The sequence below is a fragment of the Staurois parvus genome, unplaced genomic scaffold (genome assembly GCF_062004578.1).
Source record: "Staurois parvus isolate SC_StPar_1 unplaced genomic scaffold, SC_StPar_1.0 ptg000971l, whole genome shotgun sequence".
Lineage (NCBI taxonomy): Eukaryota > Metazoa > Chordata > Amphibia > Anura > Ranidae > Staurois > Staurois parvus.
Window position 1 is genome coordinate 734,327 of NW_028318767.1, and position 23,170 is coordinate 757,496.

The following is a 23,170-nucleotide window of genomic DNA, read 5'->3' on the forward strand; positions in this document are numbered from 1 at the left end:
TTCCGAAAAATTATGACAAAAAAATACGACTTAAAAAAACTCGCCATGCCTCTTATGAAGTACGTCGGTCTACTTTGCAAAAAGGGGTCATTTGGGGGATATCTGTACTGTTCTGACATTCTTGGACCTCAAGAAATTAGATTGGCTGTCAGTACTTCAGGATTGATCAATATTCAGATCTATACCATAGTTTGTGAACTCTATAACTTTCCTACAGACTAAAAAATACATTCTAATTTGGGTTATTTTCACCAAAGACATGTAGCAGAATACATCTCAGCCTAAATTTATGAAGAACAATTATTTATTTGCAAACTTTTATAACAGAAACAAAGAAAAAAGTGTGTTTTTTTTCAAAATTTTTGGTATTTTTTTGTTAATTTAGCAAAAAATAAAAACCCCAGCAATGATTAAATACCACCAAAAAAAGCTCTAGTTGTGTGAAGAAAATTATAAAATTTTAGTTTGGGTACAATGTTGTATGACCGCGCAATTGTCATTCAAAGTGTGAAAGCGCTGAAACCTGAAAACTGGCCTGGGCAGGAAGGTGTAAAATTGCCCGGTATTGAATTGGTTAAGGGGGGTAAATCCTCTAGAGGGCAAGTGGTTAAGATAGGCTCAGTTTACTCTTATTTACAAGCAATGGAGAAGCCCGGCTTCTACATCATGAACCTTTTGTTTGGACAGTGTTCAAATCTAGTTTACAACTGATAATAAGATCTGCCAGAACAGTTCAAACAGGGTTTATTATGGCAAGCACAGTTTCCCAAACCCCTCAAAAAGAACTACGTTGCATTTTTCCGTGTTGGAGATATCAGAAAAGAGCATAAAAAATGGTAAGCAGCAATGTTTATGTTTTTGCTTTAAAGTATGCTATGTGAATGAGCACATGTAGCAAATTTAAAGTAGGTGTTATCCCAAGTTGGCTGCAAAACGGATAATACCCTTTAGGAAAAAGGCTGTCAGCTGAAATATAGGGCCTCCAAGGTTATACAGTGCCTTGAAAAGTATTCATACCTCTTGAATACCTCATTTTGTCATGTTACAATCAAAAACGTAAATATATTTTATTGGGATTTTATGTGATAGACTAACACAAAGTAGCACATAATTGTGAAGTGGAAGGAAAATGATAAAAATGGTTTTCAAAATTTTTCGCAGATAAATATGTGAAAAGTGTGGCGTGCATTTGTATTCAGCTCCCTTTACTCTGTAGTTTACTCAGAATGTATGGCTCAAATCGCACCACACAGATATCGCATGTGATGTGCACAGGAATGTGGTGCGATTTCTGTGCAAATCACATGCAGAGTCACCCACCTCACAAGTGTGAACCCAGTCTTAATGTGTTTTGTGTGGTTTAGTTGACAAAGCATTAAGGCCCTTACTTTTTTGAGGGAAACACTGTTATGAGACATTCCTATGTTGAAATGCTGAAGGAATGGTTTTTCTCACAAGATGGAGCACCGCCACACTGTCTCAACCAAGTTCATTGATTTCTAAATGAAACATTGCCTCAACGTTGGATAGGGCACACCCCGTGACTTTTTCTTGTAGGCATAAGTAAAACAATGTGTTTATGTTCCAACATTACCCGCTGACCTGGATAAGCTGAAAAACAGAATCACGGCTGCAGTAACTTCTGTGGTAGAAGACACTCTCAGATGTGTTGGGGACGAATTCAGCTATCATCTATGCAGCAGGTGGAAGGCACATAGAGCATTGGTGACTGAACTTAAAGCGGAGTTCCAGTCACACAGTGAAAATGTAAAAGTCAGCAGTTACATAAAATGACACTCGCCTGTCTCTCGATCCTGCGGTGTCCCCCTCCCCCTCACAGCCCCATTCATCAGCTGCCCTGTGTTCCTGGCGCCTCTCTGAACGGTCCGTAGTCTTCTGGGACCTGTCACGTGTCCCAGAAGACTACGGGGAGGGAGGGGACGAAAACTTCTGCTTCCAATCGTTTAGGCAATTGCAGCGAAAGTGGGATCGGGTACCTGTCAATTTCAGGTACCCGCTCCCCAAAGGCGTCAATCCTTAATGGGGAGCGGGTTACCAGTCTTTAAAGAGGAGCTTCTTTTGGGTGGACCTCAGCTTTAAGGGCTTACATAATAGTTTGTAATTTGTTATGTAACTAACACATTTTCATTATTAAATATAACTATTAGAAATTGGGTCATTCTTTTTGAAATGCACTGTATTGCAGCTTGCCAGTTCTTAGATGTGATGGCTGTAGTAGTATTCTTTTTTAAGACATCTTTCCCTTGTTTTCACCTGGTGATCTGGCCAGTAAGTCTGTTGTTTTTTTTTTTTCTCTAAAGGAACAAGGTCTCCTGCTGATGTAGCATTACAGGGATGAGACAAACCATTTAACACTGACAGGAATGTTTGCAATGATTAGCTGGTAATTATTCATACAAAACCATTATCCCAAAAGAAAAAAAACAGTTGCTGTAACTGCCTACAAAGTGTTAGCTGGAATTTGATAGTGTATCTAAACTTGCTAGTACAGCTAACACTCCCCTCTCCCCAGACTGACAATGTCACTGTCTAGAGGTGCCCCTATGCTCATTCACTGAGAGTGTAGGCACTCTAATACAGGAGATGTGTTATTGGTCAGATCACCAGGTGAAAAGAGGGGGGGAAAAAAAGCCAAAAAAGAAAATAATGCAGCCACCATATCTAATAATTGGAAAATTGCAACATATTAAATTTTTGGTTATTGGTTTAATACCGCTTTAAAGTGTATTTGCACTTTGTAGTCAAATTTGAGAAACCCCCACTATGTGATTGTGTTCGTATTCACACAGCATGTTAGAAAATTTTTTTAAAAATAATTCCTATCTTTTAGATGTTTCTGATGAGAAGTTGTCATGGTTGACTGCAATCATATCTCACTTTGGGTTTTTTACAGATTTAAAGTTAGGTTAAAATCTATAGGCTTAGAAAAGTGTGTCTGTAAATGGACAGAAGACTGGCTAAAAGATCATATAAGTAGTGATTAACAATTCTTACTCTGAATGGTCTAAAGTTTGTTTTCATGTACCCTGAGAATCAGTGCCAGGTATCTTACTTTTCTAAAATGATATAGAGTTTGGGATCTATGAATGGAGGGGGCAGAGCTATGAATCATTTATCCTTCATTAATAGATCACTTTCCATTCATGGGAGCTATAGTACAAAGAACAGAGTAATTTTTTTCAGGAAATTTACTATGACAAGCTGATTTTTCATCAACAGAAGGTTTATTTGCTGTAAACTAACAAAAGTGAGCTAATACCACTACAACAGCAGAGAGCTCTTCCTCAGTGCTCTAGTATCTATAGCAACTACGAGTGGAGCTGCATGCTTTCCCATACAAGTGTCTATTGATCTCCTAGAATATAACTGCCTCATCAACTTGCATCAAGCAAATAGATGGAATGCCAATAACAAGACTAGGATCACGGATTTAATGAAAATACCTAGGAAGAGGAATTATATGTAGTATCTATAGATTACAATTGTTGCAGTAGTACCATGGCCCTCCGGAAGATAATCAATTTTTTTTAAATTAATGTAGATTACATATTAAACAGAAAAAAATCCTGACGCTCCCTTACTTATGCACTTCTTAGGTCTGGACACTGGCTCGTATAAGGCTCATCTCTACCACACAACAGCAGATACTTATAAAGGAAAGCCGCACTCCAAATCTCTTCTCCACTGTACACATTACTATTCCACCTGGCCACTTGAGCTCCTACCTCTGACACATTTCACTCAATCAGAGCTTACTCAGAGTGATAGTCTATGAATAAGCTCTTATTGAGTGAAACCTACCAGAGGTCAGGTGGTCTGCTCCAGAAAGTGAAATAACAAATTATACAGGGGGCCAAGGTCTGCTCTTCTAGTGCACAGCACAATACTGTAAAAATACATAAATAAATATTCTGGCATTCAGGCATAATAACTGAATATGTGTTTCCAACCATGCTATTAAATCCTTAACAAATCAATTGTGCTCCCTAAATATTATTGGTACCACATTTAATATTTCTCTCTCTCTCTAGAAAAGATTGGGGGGGGAATAAAAAGTGAGAAAAGAGGAGTAGCACAGTTTTCTGTAGGATTGTGAGAAAGAAGCAAAACATGCCATTTAACAACTAGAACCCAGTCTAAAGAACATTTTACCTCCACTGGCCTGAAAAAACACCTAGGCAAGGCAAAACAGACTACTGTCTGCAGAGGCTCCAAGGCTGCACAATAAGGGCCGCTTGCTGGGCACCAGAGCACTAAACAGTATAATTTTCCTTATATTACTGCAGACATTTTGAGTTGGTTGGTTTGAGTCCGATGTCAGAATATCTTAACAGTGCCTGCATCTGATTGGATGCAGGTGTTGTGTGGCCAACAAATGTCCGACTCCTGTGACAGTCTATTGAACAATCAACATTTTCAAATGGAGTGGTGCCAGCAGTTTAACACTTATACAGGCAAATAAAGCAATTGCAATTCCAGGTGGGGGTCTACATAAAAAAAACAGTGTAAAAATATTATATATTCCTGGATTTAAAAAAGCATCTGAAACACATTGGTACCAAAATTTTTTTTCCCCATGAGACAAAAAATAAATTATATTTATATATATATATATATATATATATATATATATATAAATACTGAAGCACCTACGTATGTTGGCTTATTAAAAAATATAGATTAGAATGCCTTCAGGAGACAGATTAGAAGCATGCAGGCAGAGTGAGGGAATTATCTGTTCTCTGGCCGGATCCAAAGGCTGCATATTAAGCACTAGAGCGGTAACCATACCAGTCCATCTGATCCTAGTCTAGATCTTCTGGGGCCTCTGTGATTTCTTCCATTGATCACATCTCCTTTCACTTCAAAGTCATACTGAAAAGAAAAAAGAAAAAAAAAAACACACATGCAGAGTTATAACTGCTGGATGTTTAACACTTTCTGTGCCTATGAAATAGTTACAAGATAAAAACTTTTAAAAGACTGTTGATGGATTTTTTTTAATTTACCATTTTTTTGAGTGGGCCTAGATAAGCTTGAATATGCCTTTATGCAAAAGGATTTTTTCAATAAATGTAACTTATTCTAATAAAAATATATGCATTTTATTCTCATCTACATAGTCCACACAGCATCATCAACTTTCTGAGATGGGACTGAGGGACACCTATAAGCAAATGTATGTTATCATAGGACCCACCCCGTCACGTTCCCGTACAGGAAGAAATACTGTGCAAAAAAATTACTGGTTAATCCCACAAGTGCTTTTTTTTACCAGTGTTATTCCTTCTTATTGGCTTTTGAAATGTACAAATGCAACAATTTAGAACATGGATGAAAGCTTTAACACTGTAAAACATTTTTTGATACATAGTGCATTAATACAGGTATACACATGCACATACCAAAATGAGGGACAAATGAGGAAAGAGGACTTTGTTCCAAATGAGGGACAGTTGGGCGCTATGAAGATACAAAGCACACATCAATAGTTGGATGGGGTTCTTTTACTGAATACCATTGTATTCTATTCAGTAGGAAACTTATCTTCAAGTTGACAGATACCGAGCGCATTAGCCAAAGTTTATTAAAATTGTTAAAAACAAAAAACATACTCACAAAATAAGATGCATAAAAAGCCTGTAAGGCCACAGCTTTTTTTTTTTTTCAGCAGGCCGACCTCACCACCAGTCGGACACTCTGCCATCACGTTTGGCCATCTCTGTGGCTTTACAGGGTTTTTATGCATCTTATTTTGTGAGTATGTTTCTGTTTTTAACAATTTTAATAAACCTTAGATAATGTGCTAGGTGTTTGCGCCACCTGTGTGCTTCTTTTCCAGTTCTGGTTTGATCTCTCAGTCTGGGGAGGGCTACATCACCAAGATTCTATTCCAAGGCTATCAAATACATCTGATTCCCTGGTTTCTTCCTGGCATTGACCCCTTTGAGGCGCTGGAGAGTTAGTGTTTCCAGTCAAGTTGACAGACAGCCTGCTTTTTTATCCCAAGAAAGCAGAATTTACCAACAGTAAAGTTGCAGGGTATAATGCTCCAAATGAAAATGAATAGGCTTACTAACAAATAAACTGTTTACAACTATAAGCTCCACCTCATTTCAATAACGTTATAGAAAGACCTGAAAATGCACGCCAGAGTTCAAAATTCTCACACACAAATACAGTTCATAAAATTATGAATACAAAAAAAAAAGCTAAAATCATTTGGCCAAACATATATAAAATGTAATATGACCATTTTCACCTGGTATGGCTAGCATGCTACCCACACTTCAGGCTTGGTAATGATTCCCATGTGGTAAGAATTTGGATGTTAGTGCAAATAAAATAAAAATATCAAGGACAGCAGTCAGTTGTTTTTGTAATAATTCCCATAAATAAGTGCAATCCAGTCTCAGGTATGTATTCCCAGTAATTGCTTTATATTATCAGAAAGAGTACAATGAATCAACTAAGTAGACTGGAACTTGAATGCAGCACTTAAAATTGTGGCTTGTTAATTAGTCCACTAAGGTGAAGGTGTACAATACTATCTATTACAGAGGTTTTGTCTGAGATGAGATTCCCCACATTTCCTGCACTCAAGTCCACATGAATGTGATGTGCGGCTCATATAGGAAATAAAGTACATACACTGTGCACATTCAGATGTGTGCCTTTGAGGGCACTGGCCACTGTAGGAGTGAGAAGCCCTTCATCAAACTGTAATTCAATTTATATTGAATCCAAGGGGTAGACCCGAACATTGTAAAATTGCTGGACTGGTTCATCATTAAACGTTAATCACAATCAAACATGTTTATCAGAATAACTTGAATCGTGCTGTGACCCCTAAGGGCCTAAAGTGCCCAACTGTAGATACAAGACAGTTTTTTTCATCAAAGCAATAATAATAGTTCAAGCACATGTATCAGTAAAATGAATAGTATAATCCTCAAGGACATGCAAAGCAGGGCGTCATCTTCCTCTGGTCTTCTTTATGGACTTCAGACTTAAAGGTAAGTTAGTCTCTGATGCAGTTGAAGTGATACTGGTCAAACTGGTGAGGCTTACCACGACCACTTAATGTCTTCACCTGGTTGGCTTTTCTCTATTGCATACACCATGTTATGGATTGAAAAGTATATTTGCGCATGTTTGCTCTGACCGTGGCCTGGTTCCTTGAAGGATTAATCTGTGGATACTTTATGTTGGGGAGGACTGATTTTTGAAATAGCATATGAGAATATTTGGAAGATATACTCTAAATGGTCTACATCTATGCACTTTAGATTCTTGCAGGTCACACTATTCATATTGCTGACACGTGTCAGAACTGTGATTATTGCTTTGGTGAAAAAACAGTTTTGTATCTACTATTGTGCAAGTTTGACCCTCAAGGGTCAAAACATTCATGCTATTCTGATACACGTGTTAGATTTTGATTTTTTTTTTATGAAGAACAAGTCTGTTCTGATCTGCCCCTTGGATTACAGTTTAGACCTGTAGTTTATTTAACAGATTTGAATTGAGGATTTAAATAGGGTTGTCTGATTTTATTGTACATGGAATGTTGTGCCTCAGAACTAAAATGAGGAGTGAATCTAAGTGCTTTTTGACCAGCTTTAGTTAACCACTTTCTCTCCTGAGGATTTACCCCCCCTTCCTGACTAGGCGATTTTTTGCGTTACGGCACTGCGTTATTTTGACTGACAATTGTGCGGTCATGCAACGCTGCACCCAAATGAAATGTAAGTCCTTTTTTTCCCATGAATTGAGCTTTCTTTTGGTGGTATTTGATCACCTGTGCATTTTTTATTTTTTGCGCTAAAACAAAAAAAGTTCAACCAACTTTGAGAAAAAAAACAATATTTTTCACTATTTGCGATCATGCTCTTTGCTAAAAAAAATCCCAATACGTATAAATTAATTGGTTTACGTGAAAGTTATGATAGTGTTTACAAATGGCGGTATACATTCTGGGTTTTTTTATTTTTACCAGTAATGGCGGCGATCAGTGACTTATAGCGGGACTGCGGAGGGCATTCTGACACTGGGGGGGAAATGACTTGGTGTCACTGACATCCCTAGTGACACCAATACAGTGATCAGTGCTAAAAAAACGTAACAAAAAAAAAAAACAATGACATTGTACTAATGGCACTGGGCAGGAAGGGTTAATATGAGGGTCGATCAAAGAGTTAACTGTGTGCTGGGAGTGTTTTACTCCCAGCACACAGTTATACGTGATTTTGCACACCCCTGCCGCCCTGTAGCAGTGGCTGTTTTTATTTTTTAATTAAAAAAATAAATGTTATCCTTACTTGCTCTGTACAATGGTTTTGCACAGAGCAGCCCGATCCTCTTCTTCTTGGGTCCCTGTCGGCACTCCTGGCTCCTCCTCTTCATCCAGTGCACCCATAGAAAGCCATTTTCTATGGAGGCACTTGCGCGAGCTCACTCCCGAGCCCCAATGACTCCATAGACACAGAGCAGAGCATGGCCACACCCCCTGCTCCCTTGTCACAGATCGATCTTCTCAGTGAGGAGAGAGATGTTGCTCTCATGCACAGCACTGGATTGCAATGGGGTTCAGGAAAGTATAAGGAGGGCACAGGTAAGTATTCAGGTAAGGGGGGCACAGAGTTTTTTTTACCTTAATGCATTCTATGAAACCTTAAGGCTTTACAAAAGAAACCTTAAGGCTTTATAACCACTTTAATTGGTCACATCAATCTAGTAGTTTCTGTTGGGAGAGTTCGCTGGTGTTGGAAAAAGGTGCTGTCTGCCTATAAACTAACTGATGCTGTTTTCCTTGAGAAAGATTGACGGCTCAATCAAAACTAATTGGAAGTGAACCTCAGGAACACAGTGACATCACTCCGAGGTGCTCTGCATTTTTATTATCTTTCCTTTTTTCCTGTGCAGGCAAAGCACGACTCTTAATGGGTATATGCTTAAGTACATCCAAGTGAAAGAGGCCTTGAGCGTCGCCTGTGAAAAAGTTAAGGTTTTTTAATTTGTCGTCATTTCGTGGCCATGCACAATTTAAGTCTTGACATCTTTGATATCTATTTACTTGACTCATTCTCATCTTTTATGTTTTATGTAAAACTTTTGTGTTTGCGTGCATGAAAATGTATTTAAATTTATTTTCTTTTCTAAAAATATACATATGAATAACAGTTGTGCTAATATCAACAGAAAAACTACCATCTTTTCATTTCATGGATCCTTTGATGTTAGAAAATATATAATAGGGTTTTAAATGTGTTTTTACAGGGAAAAAAAAAAACATTTTAGCATGTGTCTGTGAAGTTCAGAAAAAATGAAAAACAGTGATCTTAAATGGCCACTGAATTATTTTAATTGAACAGGGGGTGGCAACTAACTAGGATGTAGCCAAGAAACCAGGCAACAAAATTTGCCTGTATGGGCCATTCAATTCAACACTAGGCTCCATGCACACTGGGTGTTTTAATAACGCTGGTAACGTTAGCTGTGTAAAGTCACATTTAAAATGTGAGTTTTTCAGCTTTTTTTAGTTGGTTTGCATTAGAGTTTAGCAAATTTAACTACTCCCCCTTGATTTTTTGGAGCTGTTTTTCACGGAAGATCTGTACGCATTGATTATGGATCAAAGCAATTTATATGAACAACAATTTATCGCCAACCCAAATTCAAACCTTGCCAGACTATTCACATTGAAACCCATTAACAGTTTCTGAATTTACATTTTTTGGGGGGCTAACCCTCAACATGGGCATTACTAACAAAAAATGAATTGCGGTTGTATTGGTCCACAGACGCGATTCATCATATGCCCGTGTTCTCTGCTTCCATGGCCAGGCATAGATATGAGAGTATGTGTTTAATGCATTTCAGCATCCTTGAGGTGACCCTGAATTTGACGGATTTCACAAAATTCAGCCCCTCGTAAATCACCTTAATCAAAAATTTGCAGATGTCTGTACTAACCAGCAAAACATCTGCGTTCATGAGTCCCTCATTAATTTTTCTAGCCGCCTTGCATTCAAACAATTTCTCCCCAGCAAGCGTGCCAGATATGGGGTCAAGATGTAGAAGACCTGTGAGAGGACAACAGGCTATACTTCTAAGTTTCGGATTTACGAGGGAAAAGATAGTCACGTGGAGCCCCCCGGATGCCCAGACTACATAGGTAGCAGTGGTAAGATAGTTTGGGACTTGGTGTCATCCTTTTTCCATATGGGGTATCACTTATACATGGACAATTTTTATTCAAGCGTGCCACTATTTAGACATTTGTACAATCATGGAATTGGCGCATGTGGCACCATGAGACCTAATGTGTGCTCACCATTAGAAGTGGGTGGATACAGGGTGGTATATTCTAATGGTGGGCATACCACACACACTTTTTCTGGCAGAGAATTCTTCTCTTTCTCATTCAGCCCACAGGCAGCATAAAAAAGAAAAAGAAGAACATAGCATATATAACCAAAAAGGACCAGCGACGTACTGGTACATTACTAGACTTTGAATGGTTATACCAGGATGATGCCTACAGCTGCAGGCATCATCCTGCTACCGTTTTTTTAAGCCAGCAATTTGCTTTCATGTAAAAGCAATCCTAGTGACTGATTAGCTGCAGGATTGCTTTTACAAGCAGTGGGAGATGATGCCCCCTTCCCCCACTGCCTTCCAGGGCAGTCCCATGACATCGGAGGAACCTGAGAACGCAGCCGGTGTTTCTGCCAGCTGACCATAGAGCTGATTGGAGACCAGAATGGTGCCAATCATCTCTATAGTCTAAGAAATCGAAAGCTACGAGCATTTCATCACTTCAGTTTTGACTAAAAAAAGGCTATTTTAAAAGACTTGTGAGCCACTACTGACATTTAACAAGATGCGCACAAAAACACTTAATGTGTGTAAATAAAATTTCAAACAATAGTGCCGCGCTCCTAAGACTATTATATCATATAATAAAACAATAATCTTTCAAAAAATATACACTAGTGATATAATCCTGTGTGTTAACGTGAAACAAATTATATCCAAATAATAAGTGACCATTAAAATATACTACAAAAGTGATCAGTCCAAATGTGACAAATTCAAAAGTGAACAAATCTTCATTCCAAGCGACTTCTTATTGTGATCTCAATATGCGCTCACCTCCTTTGATGCCTCCTAAAAGGCAAAACTCGCTTTTGTTCACCTATTGGAACTATGGATCATATATTGCGTCATAACAATAATGGTGAGTATCTCCCAATTGCTGCAGGAACGTGACTCTCCTCTCTTATTCACACCACCGCAGGAATCCCTCGCTTAATCTCCTCCCAAGAATATTCCTCAGTATAAAGAAGACATAAACATAGTGCCTTATCCTTACATAAGAAACCTTTATTATGTGCCCATATGCACTCACATGTATTTAGGAATAATAAGCGTTTTGTTTAAAATCATCCACGATATCTTACTGCCAGCGTGTCTGCCGTTCAGCGTATGTGCCTGCCTTCCTTGGGTGCCGGGTGACGTCAAGGCTCCTCCCCTACGTAGGTGAACAAAAGCGAGTTTTGCCTTTTAGGAGGCATCAAAGGAGGTGAGCGCATATTGAGATCACAATAAGAAGTCGCTTGGAATGAAGATTTGTTCACTTTTGAATTTGTCACGTTTGGACTGATAACTTTTGTAGTATATTTTAATGGTCACTTATTATTTGGATATAATTTGTTTCATGTTAACACAAAGAATTATACCACTAATGTATATTTTTTGAAAGATTATTGTTTTATTATATGATATAATAGTCTTAGGAGCGCGGCACTATTGTTTGAAATCACTTCAGTTTTGCAGGATATAAATAGTTCCATTTGTAAATTAGGAAAGCATCTGATCTTGGTTCAATTAGATAATGTAAGGGCAGAGGAGATATCTAGAGTCTGATAGACCCCAGATTTTTCAAAAAAGAATATATGACAATGCCCATTGAAGTTATAGGGGATACTTGCATTCCCTGTGATAGCATTAAAAAAAAAAAAAAAAATGAATGGGACAGTGTACAAATAATTAAAAAAAAATCTAAATAACTTAAGAAAAAAAAAAGCACCCTTGCCCCCCCCCTGCACACGCGCACATGTGTGCACGAGCGTTGACCCTGTGCCGATATGTAAAGAGCGGTTGCTCCATGCATGTGAGCTATCGCTGTGTACATCAGATCAAGGGTAGTAATTCTAGACCTCCTCTGTAAATCTAAAATGGTAGCTTGTAAAGGCTTTTAAAACATTGCCTATGGATATTAAAAACGTATGCAGTTTTCGCCATTGCATGGGGCATGCACAGTTTTAAAGCATGTCATGTTTGGTATCTATTCACTCAGCATACCATAATTTTTTATATATCACCAAACAATTGGCCAATATATTGTGTTTTTGTGCATTAAAAAGTAAAAAAGGTGCATTTTTTTAAAAAAATTGCGTTTGAAAAACCACTGTGCGAGTACTATGTGACATAAAAAAGCTGTGTAAATTCCATTATCTATACCATAGTATGTAGATGCTATAACTTTCACACAAACCAATAAATATATTATCATACAGGATTTATATAGCGCCAACAGTTTGCTCAGTGCTTTACAATATAACAGGAGACAATACAGTTCAATACAAGAGGGTTAGGAGGGCCCTGCTCCTTGGAGCTTACACTCTAAGAGGGAGGGGCTAGTGGTACAAAAGGTAACTGTAGGGGATTAACTGGTAGGAGGAGTAGAAGATTCCATTATTAGCTGAGGGCAGGATAGGCATCGCTGAAGAGAGAGGTTTTCAGAGATCGCCTAAAAGTGAGCAGAGTAGGTGATAGTCTGATAAATTTTGGTAGAGAGTTCCAGAGGATGGGGGAAGCTCTGAAGAAGTCCTGGAGACGAGCATGGGAGGGGGAGACAAGGGAGCTAGAGAGCAGGAGGTCGTGGAGGAGTGAAGAGTACGGTTTGGGTGAGATTTGGAGACATTTGGAGATGTAATTTGGGGCAGAGTTATACATGGCTTTACATGTTATTGTTAATGTTTTGAATTTTATCCGTTGGACAATGGGAAGCCAGTGTAGGGATTGTCAGAGAGAAAGGAAGGGATATAATACACAAAGTGCCAACATCCCTAACGAATACAAGGGGGGAAAAGTACTCTTTTTTTGGTGGGACTTTAAAGGCACAATTTACTTATATGATAAATTTCAACAATTCAAAAAAGATTTTTGTTTATAAAAACAATATGAAATGTTAGGTTTACAATCTTCAAAAATAAACAAAGCTACAATATATATTGCGGCGGTGTCATCAAAGGTGGTATTGCAAATCAATCATGGATCATGCATGGTTCGAACTTGACTTGTTTCGAGATCAACAAAAATCTCTTCCTCAGAAGTGCTCAAGAAGGCATGACGCCTATAACAAACATATATATAACAATATACATTTCCAGGTACCTTTACCTGTGGTGGCTGTAATTATTGTCATTTTATGAACACCAAAAAATCTATTATACTACCGAATGGAGAGAAATTTATTCCCAAACATTAGAGGAGTAGTTTATCTGCTCACATGTGATTGCAATTGCTTTTATGTAGGCAAAACAAAATTGGAGCTTTGGCGTCGAATGTATCACCATATTTCCAGCATGAAGCCCAACAATATAGAGGTTCCCTTAGGACGTCACATAGTGGGCATTCATGGGGGAAGTTCCTTTCCTCATTCTTGACAGGATCCATCTGAGCTCACGAGGAGGTGATTGGAACAAAACGTTGTTCCAATATGAGCTCAGATGGATCTACAAATTAAATGCTGCTTATTTTCCAGGATTAAATGAAACAATGTCCTTCAAACCATTCTTGGAGGGTTTCGTACCAGGTGGGTGCGAAAATTTTTTTAAAATTTCCTTCCTTTCCCTTTTTTTTTTTTTTTTTATTATTTTTGCACATATGTGATTAATACATACATATATTAATGATCTATAAAAAAAAAATTGATGATTTGTTCATGAAACTCTCTTGTATCAGTTAGGATTAATCATATATCTTTGTGCATGTAATTTTATAATTATTTCTTTTTAATAGGAAGACATTTTTCATATATACTTTGTTTATTTTCATCCTTCCTTTTTTCTTGTGTAGGTGTTGGTGCTGCCCCGATGCCTCCCTGGCACATGGGAGCCGCCATCCCCCTCCAGGGGCTTGCGGCCGCTTCTGACTAGGTGTGCGGGACGTTACCCCATACCACCAAAGTGAGGCTTGGTCCTCACTTCTTTCCGGCCGTCCCTTCTTCCTGAGTCCGTCTCCATGTGCGGGCATGATGCGTGACGCCATTGACGTGGTGATGCCGCGTGGCCGGGTAGGGGCCATCTTTATTTCAATTGGACCATGCTATTGGTCCGTTTGATTAAACTCATTTTGCCTGCAGTTGATTGGAGCTTTTCAAGCCACCCTAGCTGTATTTAATCCGGGCTAATGAGCTCATTTCTCTGCTCACAGCCATCAAGCGTGCCTTGTCGGATAGACCAGGTGGGTCTATCACATATTTCACTCAATTTTTGCAATATCTTTTTTTTTTAATTTATATTTACAGTATTTATTTATAATTTTTTTTTTTGTTTTTTTGTGTTCAACACGTGGGTAATAAGGATAAGGATGTGCTTTTTTTTATATTATTATTAGTTTAAAAAAAAAGTTTTCTGTTCATTTTTATATTATTATATTTTTTTTATGATTATAATGGTTTGCACAGATGCTTTTTTCTTTAGGTATATTGCCCCATAGCGGGCTGTCTTTCACATCTCAATCCTGATTATCAGGTCTTCAACACTTTCTCACGCAAATTCCTTGTGGTCATCGCTCATAGTAGGTGCGATTAGCTCTTAACTTAAAATTCTTCTAGGGTTGATGATATTCAATTGAGATTAATATTGCTTTTTATATTCACATTGCAACACTGCCCTATCAGTACCAACCAGCAGGTAATCTTGTTGATGGTGCATTTGGGCGGGGCCCCTTCAGGAGGCATTTGGGCGACATTTATCATCCACTGGTTTCAGTTTTTTGTTTATTAATTTTTGTTTCATCATTTTTGCCTGAGATATATAAGAAATCCATGGCTGTGTTCATATAACAATTTGTTTTTAAATTTCTTGGGGGCTTTTACCTCACATGGAATCATGTAAGTGTATAATCATATTTTAAATTATCAAATTGTTTATAATAATTTGATTGCGTCATGTATATTGATATATATATGGTTGTTATAGGCGTCATGCCTTCTTGAGAACTTCTGAAGAAGAAATGCGTCAAGTGCGAACCATGCATGATCCATGCTTAGTTTTGCAAAACCATCTTTGATGACACCGCCGCAATATGTATTGTAGCTTTATATTTATTTTTGAAGATGGTAAAAATAACATTTCATAATTTTTTTTATAAAAAAAACTTTTTTGAATTGTTGAAATTTATCATATAAGTAAATTGTGCTGTTACAGTCCCACCAAAAAAAAGAGGACTTTCCCCCCCCCCTTGGATTGGCAAAGAGGGTAGCAGATACAGAATACGGATACAGTTAGTAAGGTGGATGAGTCTGGCAGCAGCATTCATGATAGACTGAACAGGGGATAGCCTGCGATGAGGTAGGCCAATGAGGAGGGAGTTACAATAGTCAAGGCAAGAGATAACAAGGGAGTGAATAAGTTGCTTAGTAGTTTCCGAGGTTAAAAACGGCCGTATCTTGGAGATGTTGCGGAGGTGAAGTCTACATGATACCACCAAAAGAAAGCTATATTTGTGTGAAAAAAAAAGGACATAAATTTCATTTATGTACCGTATTGCATGACCACACAGTTGTCAGTTAAACTAGTGCAGTGCTGTATAGCAAAAAAATGGCATAAATTGCAGTATCTATACCATAGTTTGTAGACGCTATAACTTTCACACAAAGCAATCAATATACACCTATTTGGATCTTTTTTTACCAAAAACATGCAGCAGATACATTTTGGCCTAAAGTTATAATTAACTTTGAGTTTACTATATATTTTTTATAGCCAAAAGTAAAAAATATTGTTTATTTCAAAATTTTCGGTCCTTTTTGATCACACAGGTGATCAAGTACCACCAAAAGAAAGCTCTATTTGTGTGAAGGACGTAAATTTTGTTTGGGTATAGCATTGCATGACCGTGCAATCATCTGTTGAATTAGTGCAGCGCCGAGTAGCAAAAAGAGGCCTGGTCATTAAGGGGGGTAAATCCTCTGGAGGGCAAGTGGTTAAGGTTGTTATTATGCAGTTGAAAATCTACAGCTTTATTTCACCAGAGCAAATATTTGATGGTAATGTCTGCAAACATATATTCAAATTTCTTGTACATTTTAAAAACACTTAATCTCTTGTACCTGAATACCACTTAAATACTACAGCAATTTTTAAATTTCCACTATGTTTTTTTTTTCTTGTGATTATTTTTTAAAAATGTGTCATGACTTAAGATAAAGTAATTTAAACACTGTTTTTTGAGGAGACAAACGTGGCTGTATTTTGTGAATATTGCATTGCAAAAATTATTTTGTCTATGTCATCTATAGACAAAAAAAAATGCCCAAGTTGGACAGTCTGATCATAAAATGCATGTCCAGCCTAAAGGACCTGTGTGAACTCACAACAAGCATATGTTTGTATTCAGAGTTTCAAGTGACATAATTTGTACTGCAAAAAAATCACTTCTTGATAAGTGATAGGCATGTACACCAAAAACATCTTTCTCAGGTCAGGTGCAGTGTAAAAAACACACCACAATCAGTATGGCAAAAGACAAAGCAATGACAGGATCAAGGCAACAGGTAAGGGACAGGCACACACAAAAGCCTCATCTTATGAAAGATGACAAGCATAGACACAGCATTATGTATCAAGATTATTATCTAATATAATGCCTAAGGATATTCAATATCTGACTTACCTCATCAAGGATTCTTCCCTCTCTGAAAGACTGTACAATCCCTAGATGAAAGAAAGTCAAAGTAACTGATTACATTAGAATTTGCTCAGCGCAGATAAGCAGCCTTCAGCATAAAACACATACTTGAGTCTTATACATTTTCTCTCAGAGATACATATCATGATTTTTTTCTATGATGTTCAAGAACTAAAAATGACTTGTGAGGAAAGAGAAGGTGTACATAAATAAGAAACTGTTTATTCTGTTTTTCAGTAAGAAAAAGATGCAAAACAATCATCTTATCAGAGTCTACAGGCTTGAAGCAATTACTGCCGTTACTATAGTCTACTTATGTAGGCTCTGAATGTAATAATGCAGAGATGTTCATATGGTCAAGTTTTAGAAGTGTAATGTACGGGAAGTATAGACAATACATTTTAGAATTACACAACCCAGTTAATATAAAATCTACAAATATATTTATTTAACAGACATAATGTAAAGATAGCAATCATGCAATATTATGTAGCTAATTAAAAGAAGCATGCTTTATTTTTTACTAGAGGTGGAACTTAAAGAGACCCTGTCATCAGATTATTCATTGCAACAAAAATCTTCCCATAAAATTATATGTGCATTTCATTTATTTTACGCATGTTCGTAACCTGTAAAAGCCTTCATTGTGTAGACATTCAAATAAGACTCTGATGTCAGCAGCTCCAGCAGACTTTTGAGCAGTAACTCAAGTGTCACTCTATAGCAGCCTTTCTCAACTATTTTATCCCAGAGGAACCCTTGAAATAATTTTCAAGTCTCAGGGAAACCCTTAGTGATATAGATGAGGATGGATGCCGCTCTGGTCACGCACTCTGATGCATTTTGCCCTGCCCATAGGGGGCTTGGTTACAGACGCTGCTCTCATCTTTTCTTCTTTGCCAGCGGGGTGACATTCATTTCCTGTCAGTCTTGAGCGGTGCCAGAAGCATATTCATGATTTCTTAGGGAAACCCTGCTAAGACTAACCCATTAGGGGTCACTGGGAAAATACCCCTAACACTGGTGATCCGTGGGAAGAATGTTTCCCCTTACAGTGGTGCTCAGATCGCAACCCCATCAGTCATGCTAATATCTCTACCCAGTGGCGTTGAACCTGGAACTATGTACACATCACTAAATGGGGGGTCAATCAGCAAAAGCTCACGGAACCCCTAGCAACCTCTTGAGGAACCGTAAGGTTTCATGGAAACTTTGTTGAGAATGGCTGCTCTATAGTATTCCCCTTCAATCATCATCTGGCAGCTACATAAAAGGTTAAGTAGGGATGTAAGGGAAGAGGGGAGGGGGGATGAAGGCCTTAGGCCAGCACATAGAGAATTGAGACACTCCCAAAAGAGGAAATTAATAGTTTTTCTAGCAAGTTCAAAAGAACAGTGAATGGGAATAAAACCTTGAATGGGAATTTCTGGAAATGAAAAACACTGCAAGTAAACATTTAAATACTTTTGCTACTTCTGCCTACTGTTTTTGAAGTTTGTGACAGGGTCTCATTAAATATCCCCAATTATTGTACCCAACTTTACAACATACTAGTCATTCATAAACTGTAATTATGTTTAATGACAACAGCAACCAACCCAGTGGCTTATCATCATGTGGAGAGTATGACAGCAGGCAGTTTATGTAAGAGAAGTGTTTGGCGGGTGTTATGGTGGGCAGTATGCACACAAAGGAGTGTGCAGGGTGTGATGGGGGCAATATGTAGAGGAGTTGAGCAGCCCATAGATTAGTTTTTTTAGGTTAACCAGTGGGTTGAACTACAAAAAAAAAAAAAAACTGATCCGATTCCCCCATCCACACATTCGAGGTGGATGGGGAAGTCCTTCCTACTGTGTTACCATATTCTGACAGCAGGGAGACTTCCCTACTGTCATAATAAACAGATCGGTAATGCAGTTTATTGCCTGCAGCACTGATCGAGCGGCTAAAATCCAACAGGGCGGTTAAACAGAAGTCAATCAGTAGATCGACTTCTGTTCAACCACAGTGGCCATACATGAATCAAAATTTGCCCTCTCCCTGCTGAACTGTCTGAATTTCGATCCATGTATGGCCAGCTTAGGAGCTCTTTACCATGAATGGAGGGTTACTGATGTTTCCCAAAACAGCAACAAAAACACTAAATATGGTCAAAGCCATATAGCTAAATGGCAGGGGTAGGTAAATGTGCCCCATAATGCAGCTGGTACCCTTTAACAAAACTGATTACTTATAAACTAGCAGCATGGAAGCTGAGCTCTTCGCACACAACAATTTACAGGGAGGTGAAAAACACAGTCGAGAAAATAGACCAGCTGACATTAAAGAAGGTTATTCCATGGAAATGGAAGGGAACATGTCACAAGTATTGAGTACTGTGAAAGTGCTGGAGAGGATACTGAAACAGGTGGAATGTGTGGAACTGGGGACAATGGAAGTCTAAAATGGGAGACTAAAATGAGCTTGTTCAATTAAGCTTTGACAATAAAACCTGGAAGCTGACTGGTTTCTAAGCACACCTGCACCAGATTTTGCACTCTCTAGTTTAAGTAAATCCCCCCCATTGGGTACCAAGTGCTAAATCTACATGATCTGGGTACTAAGGAACTAGCGTACAGTACAGAAGCTGGAAATGGAGCACTTAAAGAGAAAATCCACGTACTGCAGGGTGGGAACTAAGCACTGAAGAGAGAATGCACATAAACTGGAGAGTGCTAAGGAGATAATGCATAGTCTAAGGGCAAGGCTTTGAGGAGTTACACACATGCTTAGGGAAGAGCAATGATGCATTAGCACACCAATTTTGGGACTGAGTGTTAGGAGGTTAATGCTCATATTCCGGGGACAGGTCACTGCATAATAGACATGGAGAGGTTACAGCAAATGTTCTTCAAGCTGATTGCTGGGACAAAAAAAAGCACATACGTTGTAGATGGGTGACTGAGAGGTTAACCACTTCAAGTCCGGACACTTTTACCCCCTTCCTGTCCAGGCCAATTTTCAGCTTTCAGTGCTATCACACTTTGAATGACAATTGCACGGTCATGCAACACTGTACCCATATGAATTTTTTACCATTTTTTTTGAGACAGATAAAGCTTTATTTTGGTGGTATTTATTCACCACTGGTATTTTTATTTTTTTTACTATGTAAATGAAAGTCCAAAAATTTTGAAAATAGTGTTTTTCTTATAAAATTTTGCAAATAAATAATATTTCATCATAAATCTTGACAAAATTTATTCCGTTATCTTTTTAGTAAAAAAAAAAAATAACCCAAATTAGTTAACCGAAAATTATAATTTAACTTTTTTTTATATTTGTTATTTTTTTATATTCTGTTTTTTTTTTTTTTTACATACTGTCACCCTAGCAGTACAGTGTCACCATGGTGACACTGTACTACTTGTGGGGGTTGATGAAGATTTTTTTTTTCTACGGATTGCTTTTACACCCATAAAGGCTATAAAAGCAATCATTTCTCATTCTCTCTGGCTGCATTCTTGCAGCCATTGAAAAGTACTGTGTGAGCTGTGATTGGTCACAGCTTATCACATGGTACAAGGCTGTTGTGAATAGCCTTGTACCATGTGACCTCTGTGATCATTCACAGATTTCACACGTTGTAAGCAATGATGTCAGAAGTGACATCATTTCTTACTACTCTGCATGTGATCACGGATAGGCAGCTCTGATGGGCATTGACATGTGGTATTGATGTGCACTGGTATGTTGCACTGATGGGAAATTACAGGTGGCATTGATGGGCACTGACAGGTGGCACTGATGGGGCTACACTGATCATCAGTGTATATGTCCCCTCTGAGGATTGTCGATCACCGCCTCTCCTGTCATCACACATTGTCAGCGTGAGGATAGGACTGCCATTTAACTGGCATTTCCTATTTACATGTGATCAGCTGTGATTGGACACAGCTGATCACATGACAGAGCCGACGTCATCAGCTCTTTACTCTGATCGGTGATCCGCTATGTCCCAGGGACACAGTGCACCACCGATCACTGTGCCGGGCGCCTCTGGAGTGCACATGCGCAGTTAGAGTGGGAGGACGTCATATGATGTCCTCCCAGAACGAGAGAACCGCTGCCCGTCCTTCATTTCCTTATATGGCAGGCGGGAGGAGGTTAAACATCAAGAAACACATTTTAGAGTAAGTACAAAAATCCTATTTTCTTTATCACAGGATTTACTAAGGGACAAAGGATTCAGTTATCCTGATATGATTGGGATGTCTAAAAGCATCCAATTTCTGGGCCACCAGGCCAGAGATAGCTTGGTCTTGAGTGTTAGGGTCCAAATACAGTCCAATTTACACTGTCGCTACTTGTTTTAAGTCCTGATGAAGGGAGATTCTTTTGGCCTAAAAGTACTTTGGATATGGTTTGTCTTATTGCGATCAGCAACAATAAACAATAAGTGCTGGTTCACATAAATGAGGTTTGAACTGCATCCAATCTGCATGACATGTGAAGTAACATTGCTTCCTATGGTGCCTGTTCACATATGTCTGATTTCTGAGCAGTGCAGTCCGGTTCAGGTGCGGATTACAGGCTATTGACTTCTATGGGAACCGTTTCTAAACCGCACGTCATCAGTTGTGAACAGGAAAAACTCCTGACCTGAACCTGATATAAACCTGTCCTGAACCGGATGTAAATCTAACCTGAATCACTGGACAACTATTGCATCAATTAGCTGTAAAACCTGAGCTTCAATCCTGCACACGTGTGAATCAGCTCTAAAGAATTGTGGACACTTAAAACAGGAACAATTCAGTACTGTCCGTGATACTTTTTTTATTTGCACCAACATGCAAATGCACTAATACGGCTACAATCCCCTGGGCACTTAAAAGAAACATTGGCATTGGTGTTCCTTTAACACAGTGTTACTTCCATTTTACATGTGATCTGCACAACATTATTAAAGCACTTGTCATCCTGAGATTTACCCCCCCCCCCCCCGACCAGGCCATTTTTTGCATTATGGCGTTGCGTTATTTTAACTGACAATTGCACGGTCAAGCAATGCTGCACCCAAATTAAATTATGACTTTTTCCCCACGAATAGAGCTTTCATTCAGTGGTGTTTGATCGCCTGTGCGGTTTTTATTTTTTGCGCTATAAAAAAAAAAAAAAAGACTGACAATTTTGAAGAAAAAAAAACAATATTTTTGACTTTTTGCTATTAAACATGTCCAGTAAAAAAATCAAATCATACATTTAGGTTAAAATGTATTCTGCTACATGTCTTTGCTAAAAACAAAAAAACTCAATACGTGTAAATTAAATGGTTTACGTGAAAGTTATAGCGTTTACAAATGTCAATATAGGTACTGGAATTTTTTTTTTTGTTACTTGTAATGGCGGCGATCAGCAACTTATAGCGGAACTGCGACGGGCATTGTGACACTGGGGGGAACTGACTTGGCGTCACTGACATCCCCAGTGACACCAATACAGTGATCAGTGCTAAAAAAAAAGCACTGACACTGTACTAATGGCACTGGGCAGGAAAGGGTTAATATGAAGGGTGATCAAAGGGTTAGCTGTGTGCTGGGAGAGTTTTACTGTAGGGCTGTGTGTTGGTGCTTCGCTGTATCACACTGCTCTGGATGGCTGTTCTGTGCACAGCCATCCAGAGCAGTGTGCCCGAGCCGACAGGCAGGAGGACTGTTTGTGAACAAAACAGTCCTCCTCCCCGTTGGAGATGCTCGGTAATCACCGGGCGCCAGTTGTTAATCACCACCTGGGACACAGTGATTGACAGCAGCGAATGGTGGTGCAGGTAAGGCGCGAGGACGCCCCCTACCCGGAAATGCAAAATCACATATATATACACACACACACACATATATATATATATATATATATACATACATACATACATACATACATACATACATACACACACACACATATACACAAGTGATTTTGCGCACCCCTGCCGCCCTGTAGCAGTATATCTGCTATAGGGTGGCGGGGAAGCGGTTAATATACAGTATCTTTTAAGCTGGAAGCTATTTCAGCTGATGGAGGCTCCTTAGGAACAAACTCTTCCAATAGAAGGCCTGTGAGACCCATTTTCCCCATAAAATCTGGCATATCTGCAGGGAACTCTTCCCTGGATAAAGAAGAACAG

The 23,170-nt window shown here is 38.6% G+C and overlaps 1 protein-coding gene across 1 annotated transcript in view; it reads right to left on the minus strand.

The window, feature by feature from the left end:
• The window catches only part of BRCA1 (BRCA1 DNA repair associated), a 265,311-nt gene that overhangs the window by 74,118 nt on the left and 168,023 nt on the right, over nt 1–23,170 (minus strand). Inside the window, exons 8-9 of the mRNA XM_089657153.1 lie at nt 16,993–17,033; nt 4,813–4,896 (exon numbers count right to left, since the gene is read on the minus strand). Coding sequence (XP_089513279.1) covers nt 4,813–4,896; nt 16,993–17,033 — 125 coding nt within the window. The remainder of the gene's footprint in view (nt 1–4,812; nt 4,897–16,992; nt 17,034–23,170) is intronic.